Here is a 16,798-nt window from a genome sequence, read left to right on the forward strand (position 1 = left end):
GGCAGGCTATTTTACTGGATAAGGTAAATGTAAGTTGGAAACTAGAACCACTCGTAGCAGACATCCAAAGGCTTCAACAACGACTACATTTTCAGTTCAATCGGAGCTATCATCACACGAAGGTGTAGCAACAAGTTTCTGGAATAACGGGGCTGCTGCGCATAGACTACCGTATAATTGGCCATAGTTTATTTTCTCTTTTTTTTCTTTTTCTTTGATATTAAAAAAAAAAGTAATGACCATTGATCAACTAATATAAATTTTATAATAAGATTTAGAAATTTGTATTAGAAAATTGAAATTAAATATGGGTCTAGTACCATCATGAATATATGAAAATTGTCGTATTAAAATTGAAGTTTTAAAAAGGAACTAAGAATAAAACTGATAACTAAAATTTTATCTTATAAAAAAAATTAATTAGAGTTTGCTTGAAATTTTAGTTTGGGTTTGAGTTGAGCTCATGTTAGGTTTTTTTTTTCTTTTTAACTTTCAAGTTAAAACTAATAATTTTTATAAAATTAATTTTATTTTAATAAATTGAAAAAAAATTAAATCATTTAAACTTTTTCAATTTATAATAAATCATATTAGATAGAACAAACCAGACAACCAAGACTTTTTATTGATACCCAAGTTCAACCCTTGTTAGTTTTCAAACCTATTATGTTGTTGTCTAGAAAATATTAAATATTAAAAGATAAAATTTATATTAATATATTTATACAAGTGAATTTAAGTATTCACCTTCCATGAAAGAAAATGGGTAGACAAACTTATCGAATCTAGTTCCTTCAATAACTTCCTTTTGGAAGTGCCGCATATTGTTTGGGCCACTTGACAATACCACAAGTACCCAAATAACTGCATTGTTTCAAAAGAATCACAGATCAATTTGCATTTTAACCAAAAATCAACAGTTTTTATATATATACAAAGAAACAATTCCAAGCAAAAACTTACCTATATATATTGATGTATGAATGTTAGAGCCCGAAGGCCACCCTTTGAGCAAAATCTGGTCGTCTTTTACTGGGCATTCGAAGAAGCCCTGTAATTTGGAGCTCAGTAACTGCCCTGCAAAACCGTGCTCTATAGCAAGAATGGTCAAGGATTCTCAAATCCTTTCTTTAACTTGTTAGAAATCTTAAACTACAGCTGGTAAACAGAACTAGAAACAGGGAGGCTATGGTAGGTGAAGGCAGGCTATACGCAGGATAGGAATCGTAAGTTGAAAAGTAAAATAACATGATTTTGCAGTCCAAGAGTTCATACACTAGCAGCAAAGTAATGTATAGTAAGAGCAAACTGGCCACTATTTTCAGGAAAGAAGCTTGAGCTGAGCCTGTCTATGGTTTCTAGCTATGTTTACCCAAGAGAAAAGTTTCAGACACAGTTTTTCCAAGTTTTCTTCATATATCTAGAAAATCATATCTCCATACCCATATTTGCATGTTGCAAACATGGATAGTTTAAAAATAAATAGTCAACTGAACCTCAAGTGCAGTGGCAAAAGACTTGTGTTCAAGTCTCAATTGACACCACTCCTGGATTCAATCTCTAGACAATCACTACCCCTACCCCTTATAAAAACAAAACAAAGATTTTGGATATCATACATTTCTAGAGTTACATAAATAACCTGAGACAGAGCAAACAGGAAAACGGATAAAAGATAAAAGATGGATGAGATCATGAGAACCAAAGATGATAAAATTATGGAAAGTTTTACTAAAAAGTAAAATGAATGCATTAACTACAAAAGATTTGTGACAATGGGAATTTTCATTTTCTTTAATATCTTTTTTCAACTTTACTAAGCAATGGACGGAAAGAAAATTATTTTTTCTTTCCATTTTCAATCGTAAGTTGATAAGGTGGAAAGATATTAAAAAAAATGAAAATTCCAAAAAATAAAATTCACACTTAGATTATATCTATCTAATTTTCTCTCTTATAATTCCAATTTAGAAAGATTTATGCCTTAAAAATAATCATCTTTCATATTTTCTTCTTCCTTTTCCCTCTTATCACGCATGCTTAAAATTTATTACTTTTCCATCTTTCCACTCTACTCTTTCCATCCTTCCACTTCCCCGTTCAATCAAACATACCCTAAATATGACTTAATGCAATTTTTTTTATCAGTCAAACAGTGCAACTCTGCATCTCTCAACCAGCTGCAATGCATGGCAAAGGAAATATACTAGATCAACTTACTGAAAATAAATATAGAAGAATGGTACAGCAAAGGATACTGTATAGAAGCTTCACTCTGACTTTCTGCTTCTTTTATGCCTTTTCTTTTCTTTGGTAATGGGGACTGCCTTGGTTTCCTTTTACTATTTGGGCAGAGAACTATTGATTTGAATGATTGATACCAGTCGTGGAGATTGATAAGATCACCATGCTCCTGAGCGAGTTTATACCTAAAACCACATGATGGCAAAACAAAAGTTTCAACGAAGGCATTCCATGTCTTAATAGGAATAATAAAAACTGCATATATACTAAAAGCGGACAAGTCTGGAAAAAGTGGGGGAAGAAAATGTATCTCTTCAAATCCTTTAGCTCATAAATCATAACAAGCACTATACGAAGCTAAAACATCCTGTAATAGACCTGCATGTTGTGTTCATTAAGAAGAAAATAACACAACTTTTAGTGCTAAACTGGAAAGGACATACCAATATATCTAAAACAAAGTGCTAAAGATATTACCACACTGACATAAACACCCTTTCACGGTTTGGATCAAATTAAGCATTAAATTCTCTGAGAGGAAGGAAAAAAAGAAAATAAAAAGCCTTTATATTTTATTCCTCTACCTATCAGAAACCATAAAGCTGAAGCAATTGATATTATAGTACGTCCAATTTCTCATTGAGAACTTGAAACCAAAAAGGGAAGGTGGGGAATTATTAACAGCAGCAGTGAGCAGGAACAAGCAGAAAACTATTTTTTTTATAAAGGCTGCCGAGAATTTAAAATATACCACTTATCACTTCATTAGGGAGACAATAAAGAAAAATCTGTAAATTCATTGATGCCTGAAATGCTTAAACAATCATCAACTACAACATTAGAAGAACCAAGAGAAAAGGACAAAAGATCCAGCAACCTTGTTCATTACTGAAAAAAGATGCTTTATTGATAAAATGAACAGATCACCAATCTAGTCTTAAATGAATGGGCAGAAGAACCAAAAGGATAAAAACTAAATAAAATCCATTCAAACGTTAGTCATAACTCAAATAATGTAATTGGGTAGAACATGAGATGCTATCCATTAACAATCTGGGGATCATAAGTATGATTTCAAATAGACTGTGGTTACCATTAAAGTTATACGATCATTCTCTTCAATAACTGAAAATGCAAAAAGTACTTACATAATGGAAGTATCATGCATGGATGGTAATAGGGCATTGCTGCTGCTGGTACAGCACCTACAGCAGAGGAGTTTCTGGAATTCAAGAAGATCAACTTGAATCCCTCTTCTAGGGTCCCCAATTAGTGCCTGAAACAAAATCAAAACATAGACCTTTAGAAACACTAAAATTTAAATCCCAAGAACTTGTAAAGTGGGATGAAAGTTAAACTTTACGAAAAACAGGGACAAGAAAAATGAGAAATTGTGATGCTGTAGATATTGCTTATAAAAACTCCTATCCTGTCTGCCCCAAAAAAAGTTCCTATACTGGTCTGATTTATTGGGATGTACAAGAAGGCTTTTTGAACTAAACAATCAAAGGTAACATTCATTTATCGTCATTTACTCTTTTAAAACTGTGAAAAAGATGCAAGCCCACAACATAAACATGAACAATTTCCATCAGCGTGTAATAGCGCTCCTATTTTCATGTAGACAATAAAGGCTAGTTTGTACTTTTGAGAAATTTTGATGAATCAAAGAAACAGAACTCCAGAATCACTAGGTTCCTGCAGAAGTTTTAGAACTTATCAGAAATACTCTACATTCTACATATATATGTATATATATAAAAGTCAGTAGCAGCATTTGTGCATTATGATATTTCCATACACCACTATTGCTGGCAAAGTTATCACCACAATTTATTAGGCAATTTTTTAAATTCAAACATCCCAACAGGTAATAGTAGGATATTAATTAAGTTTGCACCAGATAAAGACAGAATTAGACAACACTGAGAAAGCACCATTTGGTCAATTCACACTTCTTCCAAGAGAAGTTTTGTTGAAATGAGTAAAACTAAGCCAAAATTACAGTAGCTAGGACATGTGAGAAAGTATCTATATTTCATATTCATCATCATGCAACAATATTATTGATTGTAGACTTCTCTCAAATTAATTAAGATGCATAATCAGGTTACAAGGTCAAAGAGTTCAACACTAGGAACTTGGTTCTAATTAACATGAAGTTGAGAATTGCATAACATTTCAGAAGTAAAACAAATTACTTTGTATTCGATCTCAACCATAATACTTCAGGAATATCCAGAGGTGAAAAGTCAAACCCATGGTGATAGTAACAAGTTTCTTTCTCCTGTTTCTATTTATGCATGCAAGTAATTATGCTAAAGCAGTTGAATTTTCTTTAAAATTAAATAACTCAACCTAATAAAGTTAAGACCAGTTCGAATGGATCACCAAGCATGTAAATTTTAGCCTCAAGTGTACTTTCTCTTTGGTTTGAACTCTGATGGACTGGTTTTACCAGGCCTTTACGTTATAAGAAATTAATTGGTAACAGAAAGATGGGAAAATTGGCCTAAAATGGTTGTTTCCTAGAAAAAGCAATAACTAGCTAACTGTTTTGTACTTTTCCTCATGGGATTCATTTACACGCATGCATACAACATATGTAAACACAAATAATTTCTGTTACAACACAGTTAACCTAGCAAAGTTCTAGTTACATTGGAAGTCTGATTCATTTCAAAAGAATTACATCAAGTATAGGAAATCCAGCTTTTTCCACTATGTTACTTTCCCCTAATGATCTGTAATAAATTCAAGCTTCAATCAAACACGCCAAACAAGGTTTTATTCCTAATTTTCACCAACCGTAGACATAAAACTATAATGAGCCCACTTTTGTAGACAACAACTGTATTCTGATTCCAAAAGAAGATGGGTAACAAACATAAGTAATAACAAATTAAATATCAATTTTACACCAGCCGTGAATTTGTGTTAACCAGCATTCTTTGATGTTTTAGAAAAGGTTCCTTCAACATAGTGAAATCATGCGAATTAAACCTCAGTGCTTACCAGTTGAAGCTTGTCAACATCTTTAAAACAGAAAATTTCGTGAAAAGGTATGCACTCAGTGGGATGCATATAATCCCTGTCACAAAAATTACAAGTTAGTAATTTAGAAACACGGTATAAAGTGAACAAGACTTGTGGGAGAGACAGATATAGCAAGAAAAGAAAATTGTTTCCACCGCATAGTACCAACATTCCAAGGCTATATAACCGGTTTTATCTAAAATGCAAATAAATAGCCAGAATTCTAAAACAGAGTACATACCCTAAGTAAGAACTACATAAAATATCTATACTACATGATAATGTAAATACCAATAAGGTGGCTGCATCCAACTGCTTATCAAATCACATGCATATAGAGCAGTATCAATTCCATCAAGTATAATGGATAGATGAATGAAATGGGTGTCCCTACCTAACCATACACTCTATAAGGTTAGCAGCCTTATCACTTAATGATTTTGAGTCCTTCTCAATATTCAATTGGATTCGAGATGTGTGTCTCCTGCCATATAAAGCAGTGAAAATGAACCAGTAAGAAATTAGGAAAAGAATGGCAACTAGTAACAACAGTCAATTCTGAAATAAAAAGGTATTACAAGTTTACAACTACTGAAGCTAGGAAGAGAATTTTCACTCCTTGCAAGAATATTAACAGAGAAGTTGGTCAAGACTGCTATGGTCTTTTTCTTTATTAGAAGGAGAGAACATTAAACATTAACTAAACAAAACTAGGAACTGAACGCGCAGAAAAATTCTTTATCTGAAAATATTAAAAGTAATAAAAGCTTAGTGTTAAATTACTAATATAATCCAAGCTAATATGTGATTATAGTCTAGAAAATATTTTACCGTATGAAACATTGTAAAGTCTTTCTAACAAGAACCCATATGGTTTCAGGTAAGGATGATTAATCTTCAAGTCTAATTATGATAAAAAAAAAGTCAAAGATATCAAAAACTAGTCCTCAAGGTGGTATACATACATTCATAAGACTGCAAAAGAAATTTCAATCCCAAGTTTATTATATAAAATGATAATTTTTTTCCAAATACACAGGTATTATTCATTTTCTGAAGCAGTTGAAAAGGTAACAGTAGTTACCTGGGTGTTACAGTCAAATCTTTCTTTGAGCTCTTTCCATCCTCCACATTCAGTAAAGACAGTAACTCCTTCACCTTGCCATTTATCTATAACAAGAACACAAGTAACTTAATGTCATGTGAGCCGTCAGGTCGAAGGGAAAGTTATAGCAATTATGCAAAAAATAAAGATCAAATAAATTAAGGATAAAAATAGCCAGAAGACCGATTAACCCCCACCCCTCACCCAAAAAGAACCTCCATACACAGCTAGAAAACAAAACTTCCAGTTGAAATTGATCCTTTAACTAGCAGCTCATACCAAAATCATCTTCATGGTAGTATCCATTTTAGAATTTGTAATCGAAGTAGAAAACAACCAGCTGTTTTGCTTCCCTAAAGGTAGCTATAACAAGATCTTTACAGTATTATTACTGTCTAAATATTATTAATAGATAAAAGAGTTATCCATTTTCTTTTTTTTTTCCTTTTAACTTTTAGGAAAAGTACTCCACACTCATGACACTTTGAACGGGCATTTGCACTGCTCATGAAACCATGAGTCAAAGAACAATATATTTTAAACAATGCCCAAATATAAAGTGATTTTTATATTTTTCCACCTTGCGATTAGAATACCCTGGGACCTTTAATTCCCTCCCATTAATAAAAGTTGGGGCCAACAAAAATGTGAGATCTAGAAATGAAAAAGATCCAGCAAAGCTGACCTGCACTCATTTCCAGGCTTATTTGGAACCCCTCCATAAGCAGGAAAATGAAATAGTTAGCAGGAAAATGATTTTGTTCAAGACTATGCATTTAAGCTTCAGCCACTAAGTGTATCCTCCTAATTGTTACACTTTCAGGAGATGGCTTGGTTATGGTCCATTATTCTTTTCTGAGTCATATAATGTTAGTCAGACATTCTCATACATGTAAAAAAAAAATTTATATGCATTCTGATCACAGTATAAAGTATAAATCTTCAAATGCTAACATCTAGGGGTCTACACATTTGTATGTTATGCTTTGACATCAGTGACAAGCAATCAAAAAAGGATACAAAGTCCAACAACCTTGGAACCATTCTTTAGGATAATGGGATAAAATTCTACCTTAGGTGCATGCACTTGGAATCTTGATGCCATACTTTATAAAATTTTCTTCTCCTTTAGTTTCTAGTTCATGTACCATAACACTTATTGCAATCATGACTGAATATCTTCCATGACCCTAACAAGTCAAAATCCTAAGTTGCATGGAGGGTTTATCCATCCCCTACTTCTCCCTTTCTAGGCGTGCTAGGAACAAGAAATTTATCTAAAAGTTATTCACCAATCAGCATAGATTATACATAAGAATTATAATCATACATAAATGATAAGAAAACACATAACTTAATTTGGATGTAAATTTAATAATTAAATTGATAGTGTTCTAATTGATAAGCAGCTGCTTCATGCAAAAGATTGGAAGAGACAAGCCAAGCCCCTTAAACTTCAACGGATGATAGTTAAAAAGAATAAATAATACTTTATTATCAGGATAATTAATATGGAGACAGTTATAAAACAGAAATCTATGGCTAACAGAGCCAACCAACAATTTCGATTATGATATAGCTGTGCCACTAGTATAAGCATTACCAATTTATAAATCGTTCTTTTTTCTTTAGAAAGAAATCATGTTAGTATTTCTGTAGAAATCAGAGTATTTTTTTTTTTTATGATCCCTTAAAATAAGGGATTTTAATAAAGAAAATATCTACAAAATATTCCTAAAATATTTACAGAATATTCCTACACTCCCCTCAAGCTGGAGAATATACATTGTATAATCCCAGCTTGAATAGGAATTTATTGAACACAGGTTTTGGCAAAGCCTTGGTAAGAATGTCTGCAATCTGTCCTTCTGAAGGAATGTAAGAAAGAGTGGCTGTCTTTTTGTTGACTTGATCAGCAATAAAATGCCTATCAATTTCAACATGCTTTGTTCGGTCATGTTGAACTGGGTTCTTGGCAATCTGAATGGCAGATTGATTATCACACAAAACTTCAAAGTGATCCTCCTGATTTGTGCCAAGTTCTTTTAGTAATTTAAGTAGCCAAATTCCTTCGCATATCCCCAAAGCTAGTGCTCTAAATTCAGCTTCAGCACTACTTCTTGAAACAACAGATTGTTTCTTACTTCTCCAAGTTGTAAGGTTACCCCAAACAAAAATGCAGTACCCACTAGTGGATCTTCTTTCAGTGAGATCTCCAGCCCAACTAAAGTCTGTAAAAATCTTAACAGTTCTGTCTTGTATCTTCTTAAACATTAAGCCGTGTCCTGGAGTTTTCTTCAAGTACTTGAGAATTCTATTTGCTGCTGCCATATGCTCTTCAGTAGGATTAGTCATGTGTTGACTTATCACATTTACGGGAAAAGCTATATCTGGCCTTGTCAAGGATAAGTAGATTAGTTTCCCAACTAACCTTTGAAATTTCTCTCTGTCTACTAAGGACTCATCTTCTTTATTGAATCTCAAGTTTGCCTCCATTGGTGTATCAGCCGGCTTACAGCCAAGAAAACCAGTTTCTTTGAGTAAATCAAGTACATACTTTCTCTGGTTGATCACAAGTCCTTCTTTTGATCTTGCCACCTCCAATCCTAGGAAATACCTTAGCTTTCCCAAGTCCTTGGTTTCGAATTCCCTGTTTAACAACTTCTTCAAATTGCTAATCTCTTCCTCATCATCTCCAGTAAGAATGATGTCATCCACATACACAATTAGGATAGCTTTCTTATTTGTAGAAGTTACCTTGATGAAAAGCGTATGATCGGCAAGGGACTGCTTGTAGCCATTTTGAAGAATGACTTTAGTGAACCTCTCGAACCAAGCTCTGGGTGATTGTTTTAACCCGTATAGAGACTTGTTGAGCTTGCAAACCTTGTTGCTACCTTCAATAGACTTTGAGCCAGGTGGCAATTGCATATAGACTTCTTCCTCAAGCTTGCCATTAAGAAATGCATTTTTTACATCAAGTTGGTGTAATTTCCAATCGCAATTTACAGCCAAACTTAGGAGTACTCGAATAGTGTTAAGCTTTGCCACAGGTGCAAAAGTTTCTGTGAAGTCTATCCCATATGTTTGCGTGAAACCTCTGGCCACTAGTCTAGCTTTGTATCGTTGGATACTGCCATTGGAGTTATACTTTACAGCAAAGATCCATTTACAGCCGACAGCCTTTTTTCCTTGAGGAAGGTCTGTAATGGTCCAAGTAGCATTTTTCTCTAGTGCACAAATTTCCTCTTCAACAGCCCTTCTCCATTTTGGATCCTTTAGAGCTTCAGCTATGCTTGTGGGAACCTGTTCTTTATCCAAAGTTGCTGTAAATGCTTGAAAAGACGGCATCAATGAATTATAACCAGTAAATTTTTCAATAGGATGCTTGGTGCACTGTCTAACTCCTTTTCTAATAGCAATAGGAAAGTCATCTAGAGTAGTGGACTTACTGATTTTTTCTTCCATTTCGGCAGCTGGACCCAAATCCAATTCTCGGCAAGAATCAGATTGCAAAACAGTCTCAGGGATATGTCTTCTTTTTCTTGTGTAGACACGAAACTGTTTGGGTGATGGTGTTTTTTGAAGACTGTCAATTGGAGTAGGTGTATTTTCAGGAAGAGTGTTTAAAGTGGGTGTAGGTGAATTAGTCATAGGTACTACAGGAGAATCAATGGGAGCATTCACAGGTGACAGATCTGCAGGTAATGGCGAACAAGATGGCAATTCTGAAGGTTGAGAATGAAGATTAGAAGGAGATACCTGTTGTGGCTGAAAATCACTCCATGTTTCCCCCTAAATTTCAGCCTGAGTGAAATAGGAATCCTGCTCATAAAATGTTATATCCATAGTGGTGAAAAATCGTTTAGAAGGAGGATGATAGCATTTATAACCCTTCTTAAGTGAAGAATACCCAACCAATACACATTTTAAAGACTTAGGATCTAACTTGGACTTATTAGGAGCAATATTTTGGATAAAAACAGTGCAGCCAAAAATTTTAAGTGGCAGAATGGAGGAGATAGGCTTAAAATGAGGAAAGTGCTGCAAAAATATAGATTGAAGCGTTTGAAATTTTAAAACCTTACTAGGCATCCGGTTGATTAAATATGTGGCAGTTAATAAGGCTTCCCCCCACAAATATTTAGGAACATTAGTGGTAAATAGAAGAGAACGAGTAACTTCAAGAAGGTGCCTATTTTTTCTTTCGGCAACGCCGTTTTGCTGTGGGGTTCCAACACAAGAACTAATCTGAACTATGCCCTTTTCCTTAAAAAATCACCTAAAGACCTAGCAAAAAATTCACTGCCATTATCAGATTTAAAGAGCTGGATTTTAGACCCAAATTGAGTGAGAACCATGTTATAAAATTGCACAAAAACACTAGCAGTTTCAGATTTATCTTTCAGCAAATAAGTCCAAGTTATCCTACTGTGATCATCAATAGAAGTGATAAACCACTTACAATTATCAGCATTCTTCACCCGAGAAGGGCCCCAAATATCACTATGGATCAAAGCAAAAGGGTAAGAAGGCTTGTATGTAGAAGGAAAATAAGATGATTTAGTATGTTTGGCAAGAGAGCAAACTTTGCAAGAAAAAGAATTAGGCCTTTTATTAATGACTAGAGCAGGAAACAATTTTGCAAGGTATTGGAAACTAGGATGGCCTAAACGAAAGTGCCATAACATAACAGTATCAACTTTTCCTAAAGCGATAAATGACTTGGAGATCTCGATTTTAGGAGAGGTAGGGAGGATGTAGAGACCATTATGCAAGCTGGCCTTACCAATCATCTTCTTCGAGTTCAGTGCCTGCAAAGTACAATCACGATCATTAAAAATTACAGAGCAGTGCAAGTCTGTGGACAATTTACTAACAGAGATGAAATTGCACGCCAGATTTGGTACAAAGAGAACATTTTTAAGTGCAATCTGTTCATTGAGAATAACAGTGCCATGTCCCTCTATTTTGCACAAGGTACCATCAGCCGTTTTGACAACTTTACCAAAGGTATGGAAAAAATTGTGAAACAATGCCTTGTTACCAGTCATATGATCCGTAGCACCAGAATCGAGGATCCAATTAGGAGTCAACTGGGAGGAGAAAATGCAGTAGAAGAAAGGTTACCTTCTGGATCTTTTATGACCAGATTACCTTCACAAGACCCTTCAAGAAAATTGTTGCCATTCAATCGATGGCAGGTGATAGTCAGACCAGACGAATCTGTTGGAGCATCGGAACCAGAAAAATTTTCTAGATTTAAAGTAATCTCCGAAGTAGGAGAAGGAGTTTCGGACATGGTCTAGGTTGAAAAAGAAATCGTAACCTAAGCTGATACCATATAGAAATCATGATTAGGATTCTATCCTTTTTTTTTTTCTTATTTTCTTTGGAATACCAACCCTCGAACCTTTCACCTAAAAGAAAATATCTACAAAATATTCCTAAAATATTTACAGAATATTCCTACAATTTCCCTATAACCTACTCTTCTAGGAAAGTATCAAATTATAGAGATATAGTCATCATCTGCATGGATGATGCTTCATGCAGTATCATACCTCAGGAATGCCAACAGTAAGATTTTCCCACATCTTAAGCAACTTTCCAAGCTGTGCGGTGGAAAGATCCCTAATTCAACTTAAACTTCAGTACAGTGAAAAAATGAAATGCAAAAACAAATACCACATCATCAAAAGCAAGGAATCTGTCTAGTTTTAAAATGTTTCCATTTTCCATCACCATGTTTATATTACAAATGATCAACAAAATAAGGGAAATGCCTAAATTTTAAGTCTCTTATTTTCCTTTTTTTTGTAGTAATGGAATTTTGTTATTAATCGGTTTCCAACTTCTTAACTACAGAGGGAAACCATGTTTTCCAGTTTTCCAGTTTTCAAAGTTTAGTTATTTACCCAATCTTATTAATCATATTTACAGTGTAAGCATAAATAAAAGAACTGAAAACATTTTATAGAACTTAAATGACAAGTAATTTTAGGTTCACCAGAAATAAGTCAGAAGAAGCCAAGGATTAGGATACAAAAATTATTTAAGAAAAATACCGCTGTTTCTCATACAAGAGCACCAAGGATACTCATTAAATTGAACTGATATGTTAGAAAAAAGAAAAGGAAGAATAAAAATGAGGTTAAAATTTGTTGGGAACTAGTCACAGATTTAGGTGGTAGAAACCACAACCAAACTTAAGTGAGCATTGAGAAACATTTTTAGCTATGTTACCCATAGAAAACCTATAGTAGTACGTGCAAGGGCAACTGCAACTGAAGCATTATGAGAATTTGAAACATACCTCACCAAACGAACTGCCTTACAGATAACATGTCCCTTAATTTGACTAGAAGATAAAACAGGATCTTTCTCTGCTTTCATGTTAGTATCGAATTCTCCTTGGTTGTATGATTCAGGATCAATCGCCTCACAGAATAAATCTAGCAGTCTGACTTTTTCACCCTTCCCAGTTACATATAGGCACTACAATGTATTATATGTCAGGAAAGAAAAAGAAAATCAGTTGAATGATGACTCGGTAACCATATCAAAGGATTAAGCCAGTAAAAATTGTAAAAATGAAGAACAGAGTGGAATCATAAAGGGAAGCATGTTTCTAAAAAAAGGGCAGCAATTCAAACCAAAATTAAGCTCTTTTTTATAGGTGGAAATAAGGCAAAAGGCTAGCAAAGCAAGTACTTAGCCTAACCTTCAGTATATTAAGCCAAATGCCTCAACCTAATGCCAGATTTTCACATCTCTGATATGGCCAACAGTTTTGGTCAAGATCAAATAGACTTTGTTTTAAGCTTCTTCTAGTTAGATTAAATAATAATAAATTGACAAACCATGTCCAAACTAACAGTGTAACACTGTATCATCAGCTGAAGTCCAAGTGCTTTGCAAGCAATGCTAGACGATGTTGAATAACAAAACAAAAGATTTTCTGGTTACAATATGAAAAAAAAAAATTTAAACTGAAAAGCCTTCCTTAAAATGTCACAGTTCATGTCAGAACATCAAAGCAAAGGAAAAGACTAAGTCTCACCAAAACCACTGCTCTCCACTGATTTTGTAATCTCTTCAATTCAGAAAAAGCATGAGCCAAGCTTTCGCTAGTCAGCTTGTTCAGTTTAACTCTGCTTGCAGATTTGGAAACTCATCACGTAATTACTTCCTATTCAAAAATATTTACATAAACAAAAAATGCAACAAAAGTAACATTGTTGGTATTTGAAATACCTCTGACATGATGGAAATTCAAAAACATGCTTCCATATTACTTCTGGTGATAATCCATGCCGCTCGATTTCGAAAACCTACAACACAAAATAAAAAAGCAATAAAGCCTTTGATTCAGAGTTTTTTTTTTAAAAAAAGAATGTGAAAACAAAGAGACATTTAGACCAGAAAGTAGAGCAAAAATACTTATCAGTTAAACGATGTATGACATTTTTTCTATATGTCGGAATCATACAATAATAAAGGTAGCAACAAACTGTAACTACATGCCATTAATGCTTAATTTGTAGACTGAATTAGAATCACTTAAAAAAAAATCTGTACTCCAAATCCTTAAAGAATATAAAAGCCAAAGAACCTGATAATGTGAAAATATGATCGCTAGAGCAAATGCTTATTCATAGAGACAATAAAGAACAAGACTAAAAAATTCCTTCTGATAAATTACAGAAAAATCAAGAATTAAGAATGCACTATTATTGAAAAAGCACAAGGCCTTGTCAGAGAATATACTAAGATACTAACCAAGTTATCCTCTTCAGAAGCAAATTCAAGCAAAATGACACTCAGGGGCTCTGTGTAGAAATGTTGAGTGCATGCTATCTGAAACACCTCCATAAAACAGATTTTCAGCAAGAATGCAATTACGTTCAAAGTCACAAGAAGTTAACAGCAACACTGCAAAACCAAGAATAAACTCCTTATTTATGCCAAAATGGAGTTACAAACCTTTAAAGCTCTAATAAAAGATGTTAGAGTTCCATCCTGGCTTACAAAGTAGTTTCTCATAAAAACTGCTACCTTGTGGCCAATGATAAACCCAGAACAAGGCTTCACAAGAACAGCCTCAACAACTGCATCCATTCTCTCAGCTGGGGTTCCCAAGGTGAACTCAAAGGGGCACAAGCACCGTAAAGCATTTGAAGGAAGTATATTTCTTGGGGCATCAAGCGTTGTTGCAACCCCCATTATTAGAATAACAGGAATCTTGATAACCCATTCACTGACAGAAACAAAAAGGCAAGTGCAATACAGATTATTAGGTGAGTGTGATTTGTTTGTTACCATTGGTACATTTTACTTCCAAAAGAAAAAAAAAATAGAAACTGCGTTTGGATATAAGAGCAAATAATAAAGACAGGTTTTAGGTATGTATTTGGATATAAAAGCAAGAAAATAACTTGATATTAGATAAAAGGCTCTGAATCCAAAAACTAACAGCAAGCAACACTTATACTAGGAGATGAATAGTAAAGTGAATTTAAACCTAGTGTCAAAAGCATTGAGAGCAAGGAAAAGTCTGGTTTCATAAAAAAAAAAAACATAATGCAGTATCATAAGACTGATCCAGAGCAAGGAGAATCTGAGTAGATAAGTAAATGATAAAGAGATAGTTTAGGACTTTCAGGTTGAAAAAGAATGAGAGGATGTGCTGTAATACCTTAACATAAGGATGAAATCAGACAAGACAGACCCACAACATCGCTCGATGTCATCAATAATCACAACCACTGGATTATTGCAGTTTTCTTCTCTGTACCATGATGCTAAGATTGATATGTCAGCTGGCTGCTCAAACAAAAAGGGAAATAAGGAACAAGCTCAAGTTACAAACTGCAAGTAAATTATCGTTCAACAGTCAAAGAGAGCTGTTACCAGTACTTACATCCAAAGAAGACATTAAAAACTGTCTTAATAAACTTCTTAGGCAACCACCAACCCCATTTTTGGCAGTAAAGTCAAGTGAGGAAAGGTTAGCAACATGGCATCCTTGATATTTCAAGTGTTTTCCAAGTTCTTCAAAAGTCAGTAGATCATCAACAAACTCCATATTCTCTGTCAACCATTATATACCATAAAGAATAGCTTTTGTAAACGATATATTTATAGCATGCATCATGCACCCAACGAGATAGACCAAAGAATTTTAGTTAAACAAGGTAAGGGCAACAACTCCAACCAAACATTAAACTAAAGTAAGAAGCATAAAACTTACTAGTAAGAACAAGCCCAGTAAATAGCCTTTTAGAATTAGCATCGGTTATAATAGGGAATGATTGAGTAGCTTCAGGAAACTCGGGAGTCCCAAGTGATCTGATTGTGTCAAAAGATTGATGCACCCAAGTTTGTATTTCGCTAAACACGTTCGTATTAATAACTCTCAAAACATCCTGCAAAGCTATACAATTTTTAAAAGGGAAAAGTAAAAGCGTAAGGAATAAATAAACTAGGACTTTTACCTACTTTAATGGTTGATTCAATTTTTGACCAAACAAATTCAAAGGCTTCCATTCTCAAGTTCATGTTTTCATCTTCCTTTTCGTCTTCGATATTCGCAGAATTCTTTGGTGATGCTGAAGACAAATCGAATCTCCTTGTTCTTCCAGTTCCTGATGATTTTCTATCTGATTTCCGAGACGGTCCTTTTTGAAGAACAAAAAACGGCTGCCATGTTTTTTTGGGGAAAAATAATTAATAAAAATCTATTCAAAACCTCAACATATTCAAAGTTAACTAAATAAGTACTTTTAACCATGAAATATATGCCATGCATTTTTTTAAAATAAATTTACAACGAAGACTTTTTTCTGAGAACCAAGCAGAAAAACGTATAAAGTGTGATTTATTATTTTTTTTTGGGAAATGAAACAAAAACATTTTTTTATGAAAAAAAAACAATCACAGGGAAAGGAACCTGGAGATTATTTTCGGTGAAGGCTTCGTCAATGGTTGAAGGAGGCGAATCGTCATTTAACGAAGGAGCCATTGATTTTGATTTTGATCGTTTTGATAGATTTTAGAGGAATTTTTATGCCATTTTTAGGGTTTATGGGTATGTTTTGTGAGCCAGTTTCTACATTCCAGTTTTCAATCCAGGGGTTCTTTCCTTTCAGTTTTGGCGGGAAATGCCTCAGGGGTATAAATGTCAAACAAAAATATTTCTCTTGATTTTGAGTGGGCTGAGCCATATTTCTAGATCTTAGTCAGGCTCTTCAATATCCAAATTCAAACGGGCCATCCACTTCTTTTTGTATTATCATTTTCATTCTTGCAAGGCCCACATAAAACAAATTAAATTATGAATTTGTAAAAAGAATTATTTTATAAAAAATTACAAATATATCTATAAAAAATTAAAATATTAACTAAATGTGT

The 16,798-nt window shown here is 33.9% G+C and overlaps 1 protein-coding gene across 3 annotated transcripts; it reads right to left on the reverse strand.

Moving 5' to 3' along the window:
• Positions 1–595: 595 nt before the first annotated feature.
• Positions 596–16,507, reverse strand: LOC107951878 (origin of replication complex subunit 3). 3 transcript variants are annotated; one of them, XM_016887047.2, is made up of 18 exons: positions 16,338–16,507; positions 15,887–16,087; positions 15,639–15,813; positions 15,309–15,478; positions 15,084–15,211; positions 14,444–14,645; positions 14,168–14,245; positions 13,643–13,719; positions 13,449–13,539; positions 12,702–12,883; positions 11,950–12,019; positions 6,365–6,450; positions 5,675–5,764; positions 5,260–5,335; positions 3,393–3,520; positions 2,259–2,429; positions 964–1,092; positions 596–864 (listed from the first exon to the last, which is right to left on the reverse strand). In XM_016887047.2, the coding sequence occupies exons 1-17, from the start codon at positions 16,407–16,409 to the stop codon at positions 987–989; spliced, it is 2,103 nt and encodes a 700-aa protein (XP_016742536.2). In that variant the 5' UTR covers positions 16,410–16,507; the 3' UTR covers positions 596–864; positions 964–986. The 3 variants fall into 3 exon arrangements, with proteins under 3 accessions (XP_016742536.2, XP_016742535.2, XP_040935236.1); XM_016887046.2 differs by having other exon boundaries at positions 14,372–14,645; positions 16,338–16,506; XM_041079302.1 differs by lacking the exon at positions 16,338–16,507 and having other exon boundaries at positions 14,372–14,645; positions 15,883–16,022.
• Positions 16,508–16,798: the final 291 nt, after the last annotated feature.

Source organism: Gossypium hirsutum, chromosome A02 (genome assembly GCF_007990345.1).
Source record: "Gossypium hirsutum isolate 1008001.06 chromosome A02, Gossypium_hirsutum_v2.1, whole genome shotgun sequence".
NCBI classification, from domain to species: Eukaryota; Viridiplantae; Streptophyta; class Magnoliopsida; order Malvales; family Malvaceae; genus Gossypium; species Gossypium hirsutum.

Bases quoted from the DNA above. Each gene is read 5' to 3' on its own strand.
- LOC107951878 (XM_016887046.2), bottom strand. From the start codon at position 16,409: ATGGCTCCTTCGTTAAATGACGATTCGCCTCCTTCAACCATTGACGAA. The intron at 15,212-15,308 runs GTAAGTACTGGT...TTGTTTGAGCAG, and splicing joins TTTTAATGTCTTCTTTGGAT to CCAGCTGACATATCAATCTT. The intron at 5,336-5,674 runs GTAGGGACACCC...TTTTTGTGACAG, and splicing joins CTTATAGAGTGTATGGTTAG to GGATTATATGCATCCCACTG.